General features: G+C 33.1%; 2 protein-coding genes across 4 annotated transcripts; both read right to left on the minus strand.

Moving 5' to 3' along the window:
- Window positions 1-5,407: 5,407 nt before the first annotated feature.
- Window positions 5,408-8,908, minus strand: LOC143539914 (mitochondrial carrier protein CoAc2-like). Of its 3 annotated transcripts, XM_077033105.1 has the most exons (8): window positions 8,766-8,908; window positions 7,762-7,844; window positions 7,455-7,662; window positions 7,056-7,182; window positions 6,200-6,384; window positions 5,905-6,039; window positions 5,614-5,782; window positions 5,410-5,546 (listed from the first exon to the last, which is right to left on the minus strand). In XM_077033105.1, exons 1-7 carry the CDS (start codon window positions 8,889-8,891, stop codon window positions 5,630-5,632), a joined length of 1,017 nt encoding a protein of 338 aa, XP_076889220.1. In that variant the 5' UTR covers window positions 8,892-8,908; the 3' UTR covers window positions 5,410-5,546; window positions 5,614-5,629. The 3 variants fall into 3 exon arrangements, with proteins under 3 accessions (XP_076889221.1, XP_076889219.1, XP_076889220.1); XM_077033106.1 differs by having other exon boundaries at window positions 5,408-5,782; window positions 5,905-6,024; XM_077033104.1 differs by having other exon boundaries at window positions 5,408-5,782.
- Window positions 8,909-14,864: 5,956 nt separating this feature from the next.
- LOC143539915 (protein NDL1-like) lies at window positions 14,865-18,827 on the minus strand. Its single transcript, XM_077033107.1, has 10 exons — window positions 18,667-18,827; window positions 17,186-17,285; window positions 17,006-17,103; window positions 16,817-16,905; window positions 16,677-16,737; window positions 16,483-16,569; window positions 16,304-16,381; window positions 16,150-16,206; window positions 15,868-16,059; window positions 14,865-15,319 (listed from the first exon to the last, which is right to left on the minus strand). Exons 1-10 carry the CDS (start codon window positions 18,724-18,726, stop codon window positions 15,080-15,082), a joined length of 1,062 nt encoding a protein of 353 aa, XP_076889222.1. The 5' UTR covers window positions 18,727-18,827; the 3' UTR covers window positions 14,865-15,079.
- Between the last annotated feature and the right edge of the window lie 344 nt (window positions 18,828-19,171).

Raw genomic sequence — 19,171 nt, forward strand, 5'->3', positions numbered from 1 at the left:
TGTTCTTTATTCCCTTCTATTTAATGAATTTTATGACTTTATGTTTGTTCATTAACTTAAACCTAAATTTTGTTTCTTATCTCACTTAGATTTCTAAAATCAACTTTATTGCGAAAATTCGATAACATAAACGAGGATAAAACACCAACACAAGTCATAAAAGGTTATTCTACTAATATTAAAAGTGCAGGAAAGAGACGATTCAGGTTTCACTCAAAAAAGAGCCCATCCACCTGAACCATCATATTGTCTTAAAGCAGGAAATAAAAGGTTTGGGCTTCGTCCTGAACCAGGATCCCTCCACCCAAGCCGTTATCCTAAGAATACTATGTTATCCTTACATAACCAAAATAGAAATTGTTCAAAACAACCATTGAAAACACATAAAAACAAACTGAAAACCATGTTCAAACTTTTCCACCTTCAGCATCGTCACCTTCCTTCTTCTCCAAATCCCTCGCCTCCCCAGCCTTAGTCTCATTCACATCCTCACCAGCTCCAGCATCTTTGATCACCTCAGAAGTTCCATCCGTCTCATCCTCTTCAAGCTTCTCCCCCCTTAGCATCTTGAGCTTCTTCTTCCAAGCCACAGAATTCCAGGAGTCCATCACATGACCTTTTGCTTGTGCTTCCTCTGACATCTTGATCATCGACTCCAGAATGCTGGCGGCTGCACACTTCTTGGTCTCCTCTAAGAACTCGGTCTTCTCCAACTCAAATGAGGCTTTGAGATCCGAAATCTCTTTATCCTTCTTTTTGAGTAGCTGGTCCTTGGTGTTAACAACTTGTAGAAGATCGACGAGCTTGGTTTCGGCCTCTCTCTTGGACAATTCAGTATCTTGGGATATCGACAGTAACTTTCGGTTTTCTGTTATTCCCAAATTAATATTAGTTTTTCTACATATTATTATTTTCAGGATAAGCAAAAAATACTTATGTTCCAAGAAAGTTAGCAAGAGCTTGAAGCTTCTTCACAGCATCGGTAATGGTCATGTCAGCGAAAGGCTCGGTCTCAGCCGAAGTAGTGGCTTTCCTCTTCTTCTGTGCGGTGCTTTTTTGGCGAGTTGTTGGGACTCTCACCGATGGAGAAAGTGTCTTGGAGTGTTCTTGCTTCACCACAGTCCTATCCTTAATAAGATCATCCAAATCCACTAAGCTAAAAGACTTTGGCTTCGGCATCCCTATACAATGGTTTATCGAGTTATTTTCAAGATAGCAAAATCCCTAGAAAACCTAATATCCCCAAAACACTAACCAGAATTCATGCTCTCAGCGGGTTTTGCAGCAATCACACTCGTTTCTCCTGTTTCTTCCTCTAAGCAAAACTCTCTTTCCTCTGCTGGAATCTTGAACAACGCCTTGAGCCTTTTCTTCGTATCCTTCCTAAGCTTTATCAAATCCTCAAACACAACTGTCAAAAAACAAACCATGTTAAGATGAATCATTTGCAAAGAGAAGTTTTATCCTACAGATTTCCTACCCTTATGAACCCATTTAGTAGGCAAGTTCATCCCATCAGGAATAGAATCCCGACGAACAAAAAAGAAATGTTTTTTCCAATCAGGGTCGCTACCGGACACCTTGGGAACCATGTAAAGACGGTTGGACTTGGATTGAAGACAATAGCGAAAGGATCCGTGAGTCCGGAGGTTATAAGTTGCGGCAATCTCAGGCACACCTATGGATAGTCCACGGGTTTTATTCAGACGGTCTACTGTTGCCAAAACCCTCCACACCATCGGCATGACTTGTGAATACGAGAATCCGGTCACGTCAAAGAACTTTCGTATGAGCGGGGAAAACGGATATGAAAGGCCTATCGAAAAGGGATAATAAAAGAAACACACCCAGGTTTTGGAAGAAAAGTCGGCTTTGGTTTTGGGGTCGTAAGGTCTAATAATGGCTTCGGAAGGCAGCAAACTTGAATCTTTCAAGAACCTGATGTCAAGATCCTTGAAAAGACATTGGTCTTCATCAGTCGCCGGAATGAGAGCTTGGTCAATGAAATCATCTGAGATTGCGAAACAGAAAGGATTGGGCGCACGAGGGGTTCTTTTCCTCATATTTTATGTGAATCGGAAGAAAAACTTCAAGAAATTAAGAAGACAAGAGAGGAGAACTAACCTGATTATGAATCGGTGGAAGAGAATTATAGTGTAGAAGATTGGGAATGCTTTAATTATAACCTAGAGAAACATTTGTAGAGTCTCCTCAATTCCCGCAACACGTCATTTCAAACTGCAGAGATAACATTGATTTTAAAATTCAAAATTTTTGCAGCTGTCACGCGGTAAAAATTGGGGGCAATTGTTGGGTGCGGATTTTTATCCTCGGAATTGAGCCTAACTTAAGGATGTTGACTTAAGTTGTTATTCTGAGGAAGGTACGTTGACTAATTCAATTGTCCTATATTATCTAATTGTTTTGCAGATAAGAGCACGGGTTAAATATGTTTATAAGAACGTGGATTGCAACGGAATGCTACTTGAACTTCGTCAACAAACAACGTGGGCAGTAACGGCTTGTTAAAGACTTAGTCTAGGGTTTCCGGAATAATCGGAATAACAGTTGTAATCTTCTTATTATAAATTCGAGCTGATAGTATCGATAGGTCACACAATTCACTTGTTTAGTTGCTAGTACTCATTGTATCACTTAGCTCACGTTTACTAACCAGCTCCAACCGTTGTAATAACCGATTTTGTTATTAATAATATCGACGGTGATGGTTTTCACCGTCCGGGGGTTTTTTGTGCCGGAGATCATAATAATCAAGCGTAATTCGACCAAAAGTTAAGTTCATAATCTTTAACCGAAGAGATTTGACTAAAGATTACGTTGTAAACTCTTGACCGAAACGAAGATTATCATAATCAAGGGTTTTTTCCCTCGTAATCATATTCTCGTGTTCAATCTTTTTACCATTAAGCACCTCGTCTCACGTACTAATTTGATCAAAAGTTAGTTTGTTAATTTTTGACCGAAACAATCGTTAGGTTTGTCAATTTAATACATTTATGATTGTTCACAAATCTACATTGGATACATGAAACTTATTCATGTGTTTCATAACTATCAAAGTAAAATGTTGTCTAAATATAAATCTACCTAAAATATATATTATGTGCATATTGTAAAAACCTTTAATAATTAATATAAAGCTTATTATGTCTCGATAGTCAACGAAAACAAAACATGGTGACTTGATTTTTTATAGTTATGATTTATATTCTTGGATTTTGTGACAAGATAATTAAAGAATTATTAATAAGTAAAATATATAGCACGTCTTATGATACCACGAGTCACATGAGTATGTGCATAAAAAATGATAAATTAATATAATCATTTAATAATTACAGAATGGATTGTCTTTCCAAATCAAATGGATGATGATGGCACGTAAAAGTTACGTCTAATCAAATTACTTAAATCTAATCTAAGGTTGGAAAAGATGGCTGAAGTTGAAAAAATGCACAAAAAGTCATATGATTGAAATTGATTTATGATGTACAGAAAAAGTTCACAAAATCATTGTTGTGTTTATGTCATTATATATTTTTATTGAACGTCTAATTATATTGAACGAATAATTATTAAGGCTAGCAAGAAGCTAGACACAATATAACATACACACCCACTACATTTACACAATTACATTACATTACATTACATTGCTTAAAAAGAAAACTAACACCATTTCATCCAATCTAACTCCATCATTTCCCTCTTATATTTTACCCTGAGAAAACTATGCCTTTTGATATCTTATTTGAATTGATTAATTGATACCCTTGAACCTTCAAATATTGCCAAATTTCTTTTCTTCCAAATACACCAAATAGCCGTGAGTACTATTGATTGAATGACTTTTCGCTTACTTTCTTGAACCCCATTTGTATAATAAATCGTTAGAAGATCCCGAAATTCGAAAGCAAAAATCGACAGGATCCCACACCAAGAGCTTACAAATTGCAATATTATCGTTGCAACATAGCAAGATAAGAAGATATGATCAACCGACTCCCTTTTGTCCTCACAAAACGGGCACCACTTTATTTCATCTATTGCCTTTCTTTGGAAAAGGGCATCCGATGTGGCAAGACTACCCATTTCCGCTTTCCACCCGAAGAGGTTAACTTTCAAGAGGTTGTGCAAAGGTTAACTTTTGATGTCATTATATATGTTATTGAGTTAATTATGCGAATGTTTGTCAAAAATAACAGTTGATGCATAATTTTAAGAATTAACAAATTTATGTGGTTATAAGAGGGGTGAAATGTGATTTTGAGTTCATCGAGTAGATGACACGCAGACGATGAAGCTTTCACAGTTTACATCCAAAAGATGTGTTATGGGCTTATGGTGAAATGTGAATGTAGAATGAGATGAATGAAATGACTAGTTACATCTTTAATTAGTAATATTTTTTATATAAAAAAAAAGCTTTACAATGTCCTCACGCCAGCTAGCCAACTCACACCACGACCTTTTGCACAGTTTGATGCCCCGGATTGTGCTCCCTTGGTGCCCACATGGCACGGGCTCATGCTCACTCCAACTAATTTTATTAACAACCCAATCGAACTTATTTCTTTCTCTTCCACGTACACAACCCAACCTAACCCAATTTTACACTTTTATTCACAACCCAACCCAAACCAATTATTTTAATACATATATCTAATTAGGTTTTAATTAACTTTTTATTAAAACTAAAAAAATGTTTATTTTTTAAACAATATTATTTTAAGTATAAAAAAATATTAAAAAAGATAATATCATAATTCTATAAAAGTACCTTAAATTTTTACAAGTATTAAAAATTACATATGATAATATTAAAAATTACATATTTTTAAAAGCGCTCCGTTTTTAATAAGTTAAATAATATAAATTATTAAATAAAAATCAAATTATATTAAAAACAAATTGTTTGAAAGAAATTACGACATAGGTTGGGGTTGTGATCTAGGTAATGGGAATATGGGATAAAAAGGATTTTAACTTTTTGTTTATTCCTTAAATAGTGTCATGACCTCTTATAAGTTCAAGCCAATTTAGTCATTTTTTTAAGATCCTCGTTTTTCCATGTTTTTGCAATTTTGCGCATGGACAGTGGACAGACGCAAGCTGATTTGGTTGTATTGAAGCTTGAACGAGAACCCGGGGGGGGGGGGGGTAAGGTATTAACAAAAATCATTAAGCCTGGGTTCAAATTTTTGATTGAAAACGGGTAAATTTACACTACATATAAAAGTTTTCAAACGAAAAGCGGATAAATTTACACTACTGCGCAAAAAAACAGAGGGGGGGTCACTATGCTTCGCCCATGCTTGGCAGTTGGCGCCTAGGCGAGTGTCTACGGTACATGTTATAAACTCAATTAACGGACTTTATACTCACTTTCTTTGTATCAAAATATGCCCCATGAATAGTTGTTACAAAATTGATCTACAAACTTATTGTAATGTACACAATGTTTTGGATCTTGAGATGTAACATATACCATGCATTATTATTACTCTCAACCTATACATTATACACTGCCATAAAACCTAGGTTAGGTTACACAACAATCAAATGTACAATTTAAAATGAGAAAAAGAATACCAGATTATGTTAGATTTTAAGAAGCAGATTGTGATGACGGCAAAGTTGATGTCTGGAGCTCTCTTTTCTTTGTGGCCACTTCAACAGTGGCTTTCTCTCGTGGTGGGACCCGCAAGTACGCTTTCATAGCGTCGTACACAGTAAATCCAACTGCAACGGACGGTACAGCCTGAAAGTTGACAAATTACCAACCAGATTATCAGAACCTATAACTTTTTGCTATTGACTGTATTTAACATGCTTTCAATATTTCCTTGTCACCATAATTAACTGTATTTTCAAGTATTTTACCTTCAGATAATTAATGCTCAGTCCTGAAAATAATTGCTTCCATCCTTCTTTCTGTATAATCATAAAAAGAGTTCCGATTGTTCCTTTAACTGCGCTGTTTGAATTTCGCAACCGTTGAACCTGTGATAATCGAAACTGAGTGGTTGATATAATGCTGCTAAATATGCAAAAAATGTTTGGTTGATAAAGTCGGTAATATGGTGCAAATTGTTTGCTAAAATCATGAAGAAGTGCTGACTTATGTTTATACTTTGACACTTAGGCCCTGTAAAGAAAACTGGATTTTATAGATTACCTGCATTTGCCTTCGCACGACATCTAAAGGATATGTGAAAGTTTGACCAAGTAAACCAGCAACAGATCCACAAGCAAGTTTGACTATTATATTCTTTTTGTAATCATCAGGGACATGGCTTTTCATTTCCTCATAGAAGTAAAACTTCAAACCCGCATAAGGGAAGATTCCGTATAGGGATGGAGCTAACAAAAAAGATAAAAAAATGTTAAAAATAAATCAATATCTTATCTGCATCATAGATCATATCTAAGCAATATAAAGAAAAAACCATAGTACACTAGAGTGGGCTATTTTGACCCATTTATTTATGAGTTCGCCATTCGGGTTAAATTTTTTCTCAAACTTATCAAAAACATAAAGGGGCCAATTTATATGTTTCTAGAACAGTAGGGAAACTGATTTTTATTTTCTTTATCTATGCAATGCGTAAATTTACTCTTTTATTCAGAATATATTTGAAAATTTAAAACTTTTACAAGGATGTGTATGAAAATAATCCATACAAACATGTAGCTAGCTAATAAAGAAAATGGGTTAATATAACTTTTACAAGGAGTGATCTTTTTAATGCATGAAACCTCTCCTTATTCAATTTCTTATGGAAGAGTAGTCTTAAAATAATATAACTTTAGATTAGATTCATATACATTATATTAAAGTTCAATATTTCAAAATTATCCTTCTAAATTTTGTTATAGTATATCGTATTCACTGTTTACACACTGATTGCCCATAGCAATTTTGAACATCTAGAAGGACATATATGAAGTTGACTGCAATACTTTTACACCATCAATGACATTTCAATTGATAAAAAACAAATTAACAAAAAAGTGTTCCGAGTCAACCATACCTACACCACGATAAAGGCCTCTCATCCCAGCGTCTTTATAAGTTTTTGTAAAGCAATCTCTAATTCCTCTAAATGCTTGTTCCCTAACCATGGCTCCTTTAACATTCAATTTAGGAGTGTCCACAACCTATACTGTCATATAATAACTTTTGGTCAAAAGTCAACAATTTTAGCAGACATGGCATAATAATCCATTTACTTTGACAATTAGCTAAATGGGAATGAGACAACAGGTTGAGCTATTTAAACAGGTTAAATGTCATCCTCGTTATTTTTTATGCATACAACCTCCTAAATCACTTTATCCAAAGGTTTGCTATTGTTGTAACAATATAGTTTTTTTAATTAATAATAAATGGCTTCATTTTATTTAAGAAAGTTATTAAAAATGTTTTATACCTGGTAAGCGAGTTTAGTTCTAACTAAATCAAGTGGATATGTAAAGAGAACCGCAGTTCCACCAGATAATGATCCTGCAACTAGATCAACAACCGGCCCGTTGCCCATGGCAGGAAAGTGATAGTTAATCTGCCTTCTATATTGTTCATACGCCATATAATGTAATGCTGCATAAGGAACGATCCTTGCAACACTAGCTCCATTTCCACTGCATACAATATTACATATTATATAAATAAAATTATCTAAAGTTCATATCTTTTCCGTGCAATTTGGCCAAGAAAGAACAGCAAAACTTTAATCTAACCTGTAAAATCCTAGAAGCCCTTCGGTCTTTGCAATCCTTCTAAAAGATGCTAGCAATCCTATATTCTGAAATTCACTTCTTGTCTGTAACATCAACAGTAAAGGAACACATATGGTTACTTCTTGATATATAAACATGTAAGAACAGAAAGCAGGTAAACTGAAAATTTATCATAGATCAAAGAGAATATATCATAAAATAGTAATCAAGTTTCACCATTGTTACACGTAGGCCGTCGGTAAAACATTTTTGAAATATATAGTTATGCATATGTACTGCAATCATGAACCATCTTTATAACTTTAATCTAACCTAATGCTTTCAAAAATAAAACAAAATAAATTCAAAACGCTTAACCGTTAACAAATCCAGCAGGTTCAGCCAACACCCAACTCAGCTGGTTTGATTTAGCTGTTCGGCAAATTTTTTTTGTCAAAACTGGTCGAATTGAGCCTGGTGTTGTAAAAATCGTGATTAGTCACCGATTAAACGCTAATCGACTTGCTACTGATTCAATTTCACCAAAGCAGTGGTCAGTCAAATTGAGTCCAAATCAGTCAAAAGGGGTCAAAATAAGTGTTTGAAAATTACATATAAAACTCCAATCGGATTAATCAGTAGTTGGTACCCGACCAACGCGTACAGAATTCTACAAATGGACCCTGAACACCCTAATGTAATCTAATGGGCTTTTCAAAAAGCTCGCAACTCGCTCGATAAAAGCTTGAACAAAACTAGTTAAAAAAAACTTGATTTGAAACAACCTGAGCTGAGCTGGCTCATTTTCGAAACCAACCCAAGCTCAGCTCAGGTCATGGCTCGATCGTTTAAATTCAAAATCGAGGTCGAGCCTAGCTGAGCTGCCAGCAGCCCATCTAATTTGTTATTTGTGAAAATTAGGGTTTAGGAAGGTTTTATCAATGAAACTCAACAAATCACATTAATAATATAAATAATAATAATTGTAAACCCTAACCTAAACAGAATCACAATGAATAATAAACCTGAAACAAGATCTTGAGGCGCTCGAGAGGAGCAACGACGGTCTTGGCAACACCACCGGCAACGCCACCGGCGATCAATTCTCTAGCAAACAAAGGTATACCTTCTACTGCATCATCTTTGCGCATCCTTGCCTCTCTCTCTATAATAATAATAATAATAATAATCTAGAGAGAGAAAGAAAAGAGATTATTATACTAATAATAATATTATTATACACGACGACTAATGTGAAGAATCGAGATTATTAATGCTATATATTTCGTGAGAGGATGGACAGGATGCTTGATCAATATATACGGCTACTATTTATATTATTTAATTTTATAAACATGTTCTATATATACATATAAATATTCTTTCTACATTACTTTTATTTCTGCCTTACACGAATATAAAACCTACATAATCTCCTAGTCATTTTTAACTTTTCCTTTTCTTATTATCGTAGTTATTTAGTATATGATGTAATAGTTTTCACCTTTTTAATACATAAGACAGATATTTAGTCACTTAATTTCGTTCTCTCTCTTTGGTTAAGTCAATGAAGGATTTTGTATAAATGGTTTCCGTGTAATGAAAGTGATTTTGTATTGAACGCCACTGCATATACAAGTATTCTAAAAATGGGAAACAAAAAGCTTTATTTTATAGGCCACTTCCATATCAAAATAAATTTTACAACACGGGTCATTTTTGTAGTATTTTACAAACCTCAATGCACAAAAATAAAATATAAATATTCTCTCTCAATATTACTATTATATATATATATATATATATTAAAAACTATTTTCGGTTAACTCACATAAACAACTATTTATCTAACTCTTGGTTCTTCTTTTAACACGTGTATCATGGTCGTTATAAGCTTATTACATCTTATTTGTTCTCTTTCTACATCTTATTTTTTTAGCTCCACTGTCACTTGATTCTCTCCATAGTTAAATCTCCTCCGCAATCATCGTCTTCTCCACCATGTAATGTCAGTACAACATATGTCGACAGCGGCACACGGTTCTTTATGCGGGAGTTGTCTTCGTTTTTGGTTTCTATGATCTTTTCCCTATCTTGTTACAAATTGAAAGGGTAATGTATTTCCTTTTCATTATATGTTATACTTTACTAAATCACGTGATATAACAAATGGAAAATAGTGTATACTTTAGATATGGGATATTGGTTTTTAATACTCCTAACTTTCCCTCATTGGTAGATAACACTCCCAACTTTTGATTTGTCACCCACCACTCCCAACTTTCACCCTATTTTCCTGTACCACTTCCCGTCTAAATGAACACTAACCTCGTTAATGTTTTGGACTAAAAATGTCATTCAAATTAGTTGAGAGGGTAAAAAAGAAATTTTATTTTTAACACACAACCTCCATTTCCGATGACTTCGTTTTTCCGGCGACCTCATTTTTTCCGGATAATTTGAGTTTTCCGGCTATCCCGCCTTTCAGAATATCATATCCATCATTTCACCGAGCTTCACATATGATAGTTTTCCGGCGAGCTGCAGGTTTCTGGCGAACACCATATCCATCATTTCACCGCCCACAGCCCCAAACCGCAACCCCCGCCGCCACCAATGTCTCACCCGGCCACCTTTCGGGATCGCCTGCGTGCCGGAAAATCGAGTTGCAAGTTTCCGGCGAGCACCATCTTCATCATATCTCCACCAGTGCACAATCTTCATGATCTCCATCACCTTTTTACACCTCTGAACCATCTCCATTTTCTGAAAAACGAGATAGTCGTAAAAATCAAATTCGCCGGAAAAAAAGAGGTCGCCGGAAAAACGAGGTCACCAAAAATGGAGGTTGTGTGTTAAAAATAAAATTTCTGGTTTACCCCCTCAACTAATTTGAATGACATTTTTTGTCCAAAACATTAACGAGGTTAGTGTTCATTTAGACGGGGAGTGGTACAGGAAAATAGGGTGAAAGTTGGGAGTAGTGGGTGACAAATCAAAGTTGAGAGTGTTTTCTACCAATGAGGGGAAATTGGGGGTATTAAAAACCAATATCCCTTTATATATTCACATGTTACTTTTAAGCCGATTAAAATATGTTCTCAACCCAAAAGCCCACAGCTGAAAATCTGACAAGCCCAGCTCAGAAAATAAGTCCTGTCCAGCCCATCGAAAAATAATACCAAAAAAACAAACACACATGACAACCCCAGAAGTAGAGGTGTTCCATACTTCCGTAGACCGGCAAGACCGGCCGAACTAATCATGTTAAGCGAACCAGTCGTTTAACATTATTAAGTAATGCTTTGGCTTATGTTTTATACATTCTCTTCTTTGTCTTCGATGTGCTTTATACCTAACAAACTTTTTTACTTGAGTCTTTGGCCATTGGGTAACTCTGCGACTTAAGTTTTCATTCTTTAATTGTATACGAAATTATTCGGTGGCGGATCTAAAAATATTCATTAACAGGGTTGAAAATATGTCGCTTTGAAGCAAGACAAGTAAAAATATTTACATTAAGTCGTATTAAAATCAAACTTTTAAGTGGAATACTAATAAAATTACACAAGGCTATAACATATATAAATGAAACTGTAATTCTCAAAAAAAAAAAGAGGAAAAAAGAAATAATAATGATAATAATAATAATAATAATAATAATAATAATAATAAAAATAAAAGATTTTAAGTGTCAAGTCACATTTAAGTAAGTTGTTGTCCTCTCAACATGCTTCGGGTCCTTTCCTATGTTATCTCTTAATTGAATTAGGTATTTAACCATCAACACGTTCTTTTGTCTAGTCATAATGTATTAAATGTATATAGCTACACTAGTTTTTATCCCCCGTATTACGGAGGTTGTGTTTATTTTTCGTGTCTAATATTCATATTTTTTTGTATTTTAATTTTATGTATTATAAAAAAGTTAATAATATACTTAGGTTTGATGATGAAATAGTTTCACAAATAAATGACATGTTATAACCTGTTTAAAAGCTATGAGTTTGATAAGACTCATGACCCACTTATTTTTTTACTATAAAATTGTTTCTTATTATAAATAATATATTTTTCTTAAAAAATTGGATATTAATATTTAGTATATCCATGCTTTATAAGATTTGCATATTAAATACTTTGTGATATTTATTTTTATAACAGTGAGATGTTATAACTCGTTTAAGGTTATTTAGGTATGATGAGACCCATACCGTGAATTCGGGTCAAATGCACTTGAAGTCTTCATTTACAAATAAAACAATATGGTGGCTTGAGTAAATGTAAGAAACAATCATAAAGCTTTTAAATGTTTCGTTTATTTACGGGGGTTGTTTTATATTATTTGTTTTTAATATTTATTTATGTTTTGAATTTTTTTTTATTGTATGAAAGTTAATAATATACTTATGGTTTTATGATAAACTGTTTCACAAATAAATGAGATGTTATAACCCGGTTTAAAAGCTATGTTGCTTGATGAGACCTAGGGCTGTGCAACGGTTCAGAACCGGAACCGAACCGGAACCGAAACTGAGTGAAAAGTAGAACCGGAACCTATTATAGTAAACCGGTCGGTTCCAGAACCGCTAAAGCCGGTTCTCGCTATACGGTTCTGGCTAGAACCGGTTCGATCATTTATTTATCAAATGAGTTATGCAAACTTTGCGATTTGCAAAACAAGTTTATACAATTGTATGTTTTCTTTCACGGTAAAACTAATTTAGATTACAACATGAACATCCATTATATTTTTTATTAAAACCTAAGTGTTCAAGTTAAATAAATTATTAACAACGATAGATTAATGGAAGATCATATCATTTTATATTAAATTACATTGATAGCTTAAATCAAAATTTATCATGGTTGCTAGTTCTTGAACGTAAAGAAAGAAGATTTTGAATCAAAAAATGATTGAACGGATGCCGGTTAATAAGTTACTCTATAAAAAATGGGGATTGGTAAATTTATTTAAAACGTTTTGAATATTCCGGTTCTTCGATTCCGAGTCTAGAACCGCCGGTTTTACCCAGAACCGAACCGGGAACCGTTTTATGCAAATTCTGATAACCGAGAACCGAACCGGTACACACATTGGCGGTTTTGAGGCACCGGTTCGGTTCCGGTTCCTCGGTTCTAACGGTTCCGAACCGTTTTCTGCTCACCCCTAATGAGACCCCAGACCTGTTTATTTTTTTTACTATAAAATTGGTTTTTTAATTATAAATAATATATATATTTTATTAATAAATCAGATATTAATTTTTAGTATATCCCTACTTTATAAGATTTTTATATCAAATATTTGGCGGGATTAGTTTTTAATTTAATGAGATGTTATAACCCGTTTAAGAAATATTGGGTTTGATTAGACCCATATCCATGAATTCGGGTCAAATGCATGAGAAGTCTCCATTTAAAAATCAAGAAAATCTGGTGACTCCAAAAAAATGGGGAGCGACCACATCGCGACACATAGGATTTTATTGTTTTCGTTTATATATATTATAGATAAATACATAGTATGGTAAAAACAATTCATATTCTAACCTTTATTTTACTAAAATAACAAATGAGAATAAAAACTAAGTTTTTTTCTAAAAAATATGGTTTTCAACTTGGTTCAATTAAATAAAATCACGCTTACAAATTGAAACCAACGTGTGTACGCATTTGGCTTACTTCGGAAGACTTTCAAATGAAAATTAACTCGAAACTAACTTTTGGAGATTTTAAATCGGTTAGATTAATCTTTTTAAACTTGTTATGTAAAAAAAATGATGTGCAATAACAACATAATTAGTATTTTGATGTGAGTTATAATAATGAATGGATTCGTTTGAAAGAACCCAATCAAGCGAATAACTTTCATTGTAGCGGGCGTGCATAGATCGGGCAACACTTGAGTGTAACATGCCTACTTCCAACATTTATGTTTCAAACGATAGAACTACACACGTTTGAAATCTCACTTGTTTGATCCGACAATAAGCACATATCGGGCATGGATCACGTACCAAATTATTACTTAGCAAATGACCTTTAAAACAGTTTATTTCAAGATTATACAATATAATTTTTGTAATATTTATAATAAAATAGAAAATAAAAATAAAAATAAAAATAAAAAGCAAATTTTAGGTTATTTTGTAACCACTAACATTTAAAATGTTGAGGGTGGTTGAGATATGCTTTAAAATGGGACTATTGAAAGCTATAAAAATAATGCATTTTAATTTTCTTTCGGCTACTTTATATTTGCTTTTTAATATTCAACTATAAACTACTTATCTTAATTCTTAGGCATAAATTAAATTCGTACCTTCTAACATTATAAAATTGATCATTACAGTTTAAAAGGGTATATTTTGTTTTCTTAATGTATGTATAGGTAACTTTTTTTTTAAATAGTGTGGTTCAAGGAATCATTCTTGAGTACACGTGTGTTAAAAGCAAGTGATTGTTTAATATAATGTGTTCGAGACATGTCATAAACTCAAGCTTCATGTGTCGAGCTTGATTATGTTCGCACCTAAATGACCATAAGCGAGTCAAACTTAAAACTCTCCAAAGTTAGCAGAGTTAATCTCGAGCTTCATACATTAAAATGTGTGTGTACATGAGTCGGGTTAAAACCAGACCAAACCGAACTTTAAATTGCTGAAAAAATCAAAACAGAATACCAAGCCAAGATAGGTGAGGCGATGGGCTGGTCTCGGATTGGACCAAAACCGAATATAAATATTTTATGCTAAGATCTGATCTTGTATATTTCGGTTTTCATCCGGACTGAACTAAACCGGACCAAACTGAACCCGAATTCACCCTAACAATAAAAACAAAAAGTCAAACCGAACAGAATATGATTAACAAACAATCACACGCTAAATTATGTCATTACAGCAACTTTTGTTGCATACAACCATATTGAATTGTTATATATATATATATATATATATATATATAAAGGTATAAAATCAATCATCTAGATTTGCCATAATTTCCACTCAAACAAAATGACAGATCATTGACAGCATACAAAAGAGAAAGGTTTGTTGCTTTTCATCATAAATAAATAAACAAATACAATGAAATTAATGCATCATATTCCTTTTACAAAATACAATGTTTCTGTTCTATGGCCACCAATCCTACAAATAAATGAATATGTCCACCGTTCCAAAGAATATGTCCCCTTTCTCCTCTATATCTACATATATCACATACGTATATCTACCTTTGAATACAAATACAAAAAATGACAAAAAGATTACCAACAAACTATATGTGAACATCATGATCGATTTCTTCTCTTTTTTAATGCGGAAAACAATGTCTACCTCTCGATGGTATTTGAATCAGGAGATGACACTCGGGTCTTTATCGGTGTTAGCTTTAATCCCATGCTTTCGGGAGAGAGTAGCTCTGGTGCGATGCATGATGGGCTTAACGGGCTTCTTGGGCTGCCAGTAGACGGGCTCGGTCTATAAAGTCCATACCCCATTAGAAAGTATTCCATGGGTATCAACATTGCATGTGGTTGCTCTTCGGTCACCATTGATCCACAAACTTGTACCTGTATAATTAAAGTTAAAGCCAGTATTTTAAAACTATAAGACTGAATTTTGATACAAACTTTTAACTTTGTTAGCACCCTTTGGTTTGACAGAAATCAATCTTTGCATAATATAACATTCACATCAACTTTGAAACTAAAGAATAGAAGGTTTGACTTTCAGAGTCGAAGCATTTCTTAGTGATTAAAAAATAAATTTTAGATAAAATAAACTTTGAAGTGCCTCATGTATGAATATGTTAGGAGTTATAAATCTTTGAAACATAACTAAAATAATTCACATCAGAATTTTCAAGTTAAAGTCAACCTATCAAAGTCAAGCCTAGCACTTCTAAAAGACAAATTTAGAACAAAATCCTTACGCCTTTTCACCGCCATTTCTTCTTATAGAGTGCTACTTATATGATCTAATAAGGGTATCAATCTTTATCACTAAAACTAACAAATTCACATCACAATACCATCGACAAAATTAGCATGTTTGACTACCAAAGTCAAAACACATAGTATATTTGATCATCAAAGAGTAAATATTTAAACAAAATTACCTCAACTAACGCACAATATCGTCTGTCCAATTTTCCAGTCATGTGAAGGGCTTCTGAATGAAACGGTGAGCTGTCACCGACAAATATAAGTGTTCTGCATTTTAGCTTTTTTAAACCCTCGGTTATATCGGGTCTCTTATCAATTGCTTGAAGATACCTCCACACGTTAATACTCTGTCTTTCATCCAATAACTGAAAATATAAAATAAACAAATTTAAATTAAAGACTTAAAGTACACATAAGCATGATATCTAGATCTAAAGATGAAATTAATGACCAACCTTCCTGCAAGAATGAACTATATCTGATTCCGGGATTTCTGGATTGCCTCGGACTTCCTGATTTAATTTAAGGATATAATTAAATAAAATACAAAAAATGGTATTAAGTTAAAAATAGAAAAAAAAAATCTTATTAAAGAAAGTCAAAATCTACCTTGCTGAAGTATCTTTGAAGCAAACATTCTTTCAATAATCCACACATACCATAGTAATAGAGTAAATTTGACATCAACTACACACAAGAAGCAATGATACAGTTAGTATAAACCTAATTTATATAAGGCCCGAATATAATTACTTTATTAACCCTTTTCTTTTCTTTATCTAATGTACCTTATTGTAAAACCATTCGGTCCATGAAGGTGCTTTGCAAAGAGGGGAAACAAGTATTAAACCAGTAACTCTGTCTCTATACTTTATCTGTAAGACAAAACCATATTTTGTTAAACTTAAAAAAATAAAATTCAATTTGCAAGGGTATAATGGTAAATTATCAAGAATGAAAAAGGGTCAACGAGTAGTCTAACCGCAAAGAGTGTAAGAATGTAGGCACCCGCCATTGCCCCCATACACATCACTGCACCAAGCCTAATCAACAAGAAAAAAAATATATAATTTTAAGACAAAGTAAAATCAATAATAGAAATATCAGTTTTAAATGGTTTACCTAAAATAATTGAGGACCTCGAGAATCTGATCACAAAGATCTTCCACAGATAGAATAGGATCATCGGGACTTATGGCTGCTGCTCCTAACTGCAACGACTCTTGTACAAATCCCAGACGAGAACTTTAACGTTAATAATATAATTTTAAAAACAATAACGCATAATTACAAAATAGCCCGTTCACAGACCTCGTGTCCAGGTGGACTGATGTGATAAATGCAGAAATTATGAAGGAGCAATGAAGCTGCTTCGGGACAGAAGAATAGTCCTTGAAAACATAACATATCTGTTCACAAAAATAAACCTTAATTAGACCAAATGAATCATAAAATAACATGAATGGGATCAAAAAAGTTACGATTGCTCACGATTTAAAGCTAAATCAGGATATGTAATCAAAGGTGGTTTTTCTTGGTCTCCATACACGATTATAGACAAGGACCCACGTCCAGTTTGAATAATATGTTCCTGAAAATATATTTGGCAGCACATATTAATCACCATATAATGAGACGTGTAATTAAAAAGCTATTGAAATCATATTCTATTATTCTAAAAGAAGATGGGAACTTAGTTTTACATGAACAATTATTTGTTTTAAACCTTGATCATTGTTTTATTCCATAAGGAGTCGGCTGAAGAATATTTATAAAATTAAAAAGAACTATATAAAAACAAAAATGAATGAACACGCGTCATTGTATTGAAATGCATATGTAAGTCAATAATTAAAAAGTGATATCAATGATGTTTGAAGTCGATAACGACTGATGAACCAACAAGATATAAGACAGTAACTTCTAACCAGCAATTTTTACCATTAAAACAAGAATCTAGTATTAAAAACTTGAGCTAATTCAATCAATATGAGGTCATTCAACAACCAGATTCCAAATTGAAGTAATTTAACATTAAAAAATTCATCCTTTTCAAGTTTGTGTAATTCTAACAATAACCTAACAGTCATTAAAAAGGAATTAGTCCAATAAAATTGAGACTTTTTGGATTTTGTGGCATTCATGATAAGAAACAAACACAGAGAAACAGATGTTAACAGCTGGCAAATGTAGACAATATACATAAATTCAAGAACATATTTGGTTGTAATTAGAATAATATTGCTTTAATATTTCAAGATTTTGACAGTGAAAATAAAAGTCAAAACAGATCTACAATTCCATAGGTAATTAATTGACAGTTGAAAAGGAGTAAATTGTACTGCAAATATAAACCTAAAAATAAAAAAAAGTGGTTTCTAAACTGGGAAAGAGCATGAGTTCATCCCTCAAAAGCATATAAAAAAAAACACTAAATCACAACAAATACAAATACAAATACAAAAAAATAAAAAAAAACCCATTAGTTTTCTCATTTCAGCATTTCATCAAACACCTTCTGTGCAATACACAAAAGTGAATCAAAACTAGTTAGAAAAGAAAAAATTGAGCTCATCCCTCAAAAGTGAATCAAAATATCCTCTAAATCACACCAAACACAAATACAGATTGAAAAAAAAATAGTTTTTTTTTCATTTGAGCAATATACAAACTCAAATTAAACCAAAACATTGAGCTCATCCCTCAAAAGTGAATCAAAACATCCCACTAATCACACCAAATACAAATAAAAATTGAAAAAAAAATAGTTTTTTTTTTTTTTCATTTAAGCATTTTATCAAACACCTTCCGTGCAATATAGAAACTCAAATTAAACCAAAACAATGAGCTCATCCCACAAAAGTAAATCAAAAAATCAACTAAATCACACCAAAAAAAACTAATTATTCCCATTGAAGCATTTCATCAAACACCTTGTGTGCAATATATACAAACCCAACAAAAGAACAAACCTTTCCACCAAGATAAATAGTTTCCATATCAACAGAGACGGAATCGCTTGAATCCGCCATGGATATTATTATTATTGTCTTCTTCTTCTTCTTCTTCTTCAATTTGAGGTTTAATTGAACTTAACTTTCTCTCTCTAGAAATTAGAAATAGAAATAGAAATAGAAAGTGTGCTGTCTTATCATTTATAATAATAATAATAATAATAATAATAATAATAAATAAGCTTCTTCTTCGGTGGTTTAAATACGAAGCAATTCTTTCTTCCCTCTAATAATAACAATCTCTCTCTATAAAAATAAATAAACTCCACCGACGGTATTCTCTCTCTCTCTCTCTCTCTAAAATGCGCACATGGGGGTCCGAGAAGATGATAGCGAGGTTTCCGTCACAACGGCTGTTTACTTAACTATATGTTCTGGTTAACTTTTAACCATGGTTACCGACACACTACCATCAACCCATCGAAACGTCGTCGGCAGCACGATTATCTTTTATTTATTATTT

This window comes from Bidens hawaiensis, unplaced genomic scaffold, assembly GCF_021521415.1.
Source record: "Bidens hawaiensis isolate Kalapana, Puna unplaced genomic scaffold, B.hawaiensis_p1.1 tig00012085_1, whole genome shotgun sequence".
NCBI classification, from domain to species: Eukaryota; Viridiplantae; Streptophyta; class Magnoliopsida; order Asterales; family Asteraceae; genus Bidens; species Bidens hawaiensis.

Bases quoted from the DNA above. Each gene is read 5' to 3' on its own strand.
- LOC143539914 (XM_077033104.1), bottom strand. From the start codon at position 8,891: ATGCGCAAAGATGATGCAGTAGAAGGTATACCTTTGTTTGCTAGAGAA. The intron at 7,183-7,454 runs GTATAAAACATT...ATGACAGTATAG, and splicing joins GAACTAAACTCGCTTACCAG to GTTGTGGACACTCCTAAATT. The intron at 6,040-6,199 runs GTAATCTATAAA...TCAACCACTCAG, and splicing joins TCGTGCGAAGGCAAATGCAG to TTTCGATTATCACAGGTTCA.
- LOC143539915 (XM_077033107.1), bottom strand. From the start codon at position 18,726: ATGGCGGATTCAAGCGATTCCGTCTCTGTTGATATGGAAACTATTTAT. The intron at 16,738-16,816 runs GTAAACCATTTA...CTTGTTGATTAG, and splicing joins GAGGTCCTCAATTATTTTAG to GCTTGGTGCAGTGATGTGTA. The intron at 16,570-16,676 runs GTTAGACTACTC...TTTGTCTTACAG, and splicing joins ACATTCTTACACTCTTTGCG to ATAAAGTATAGAGACAGAGT.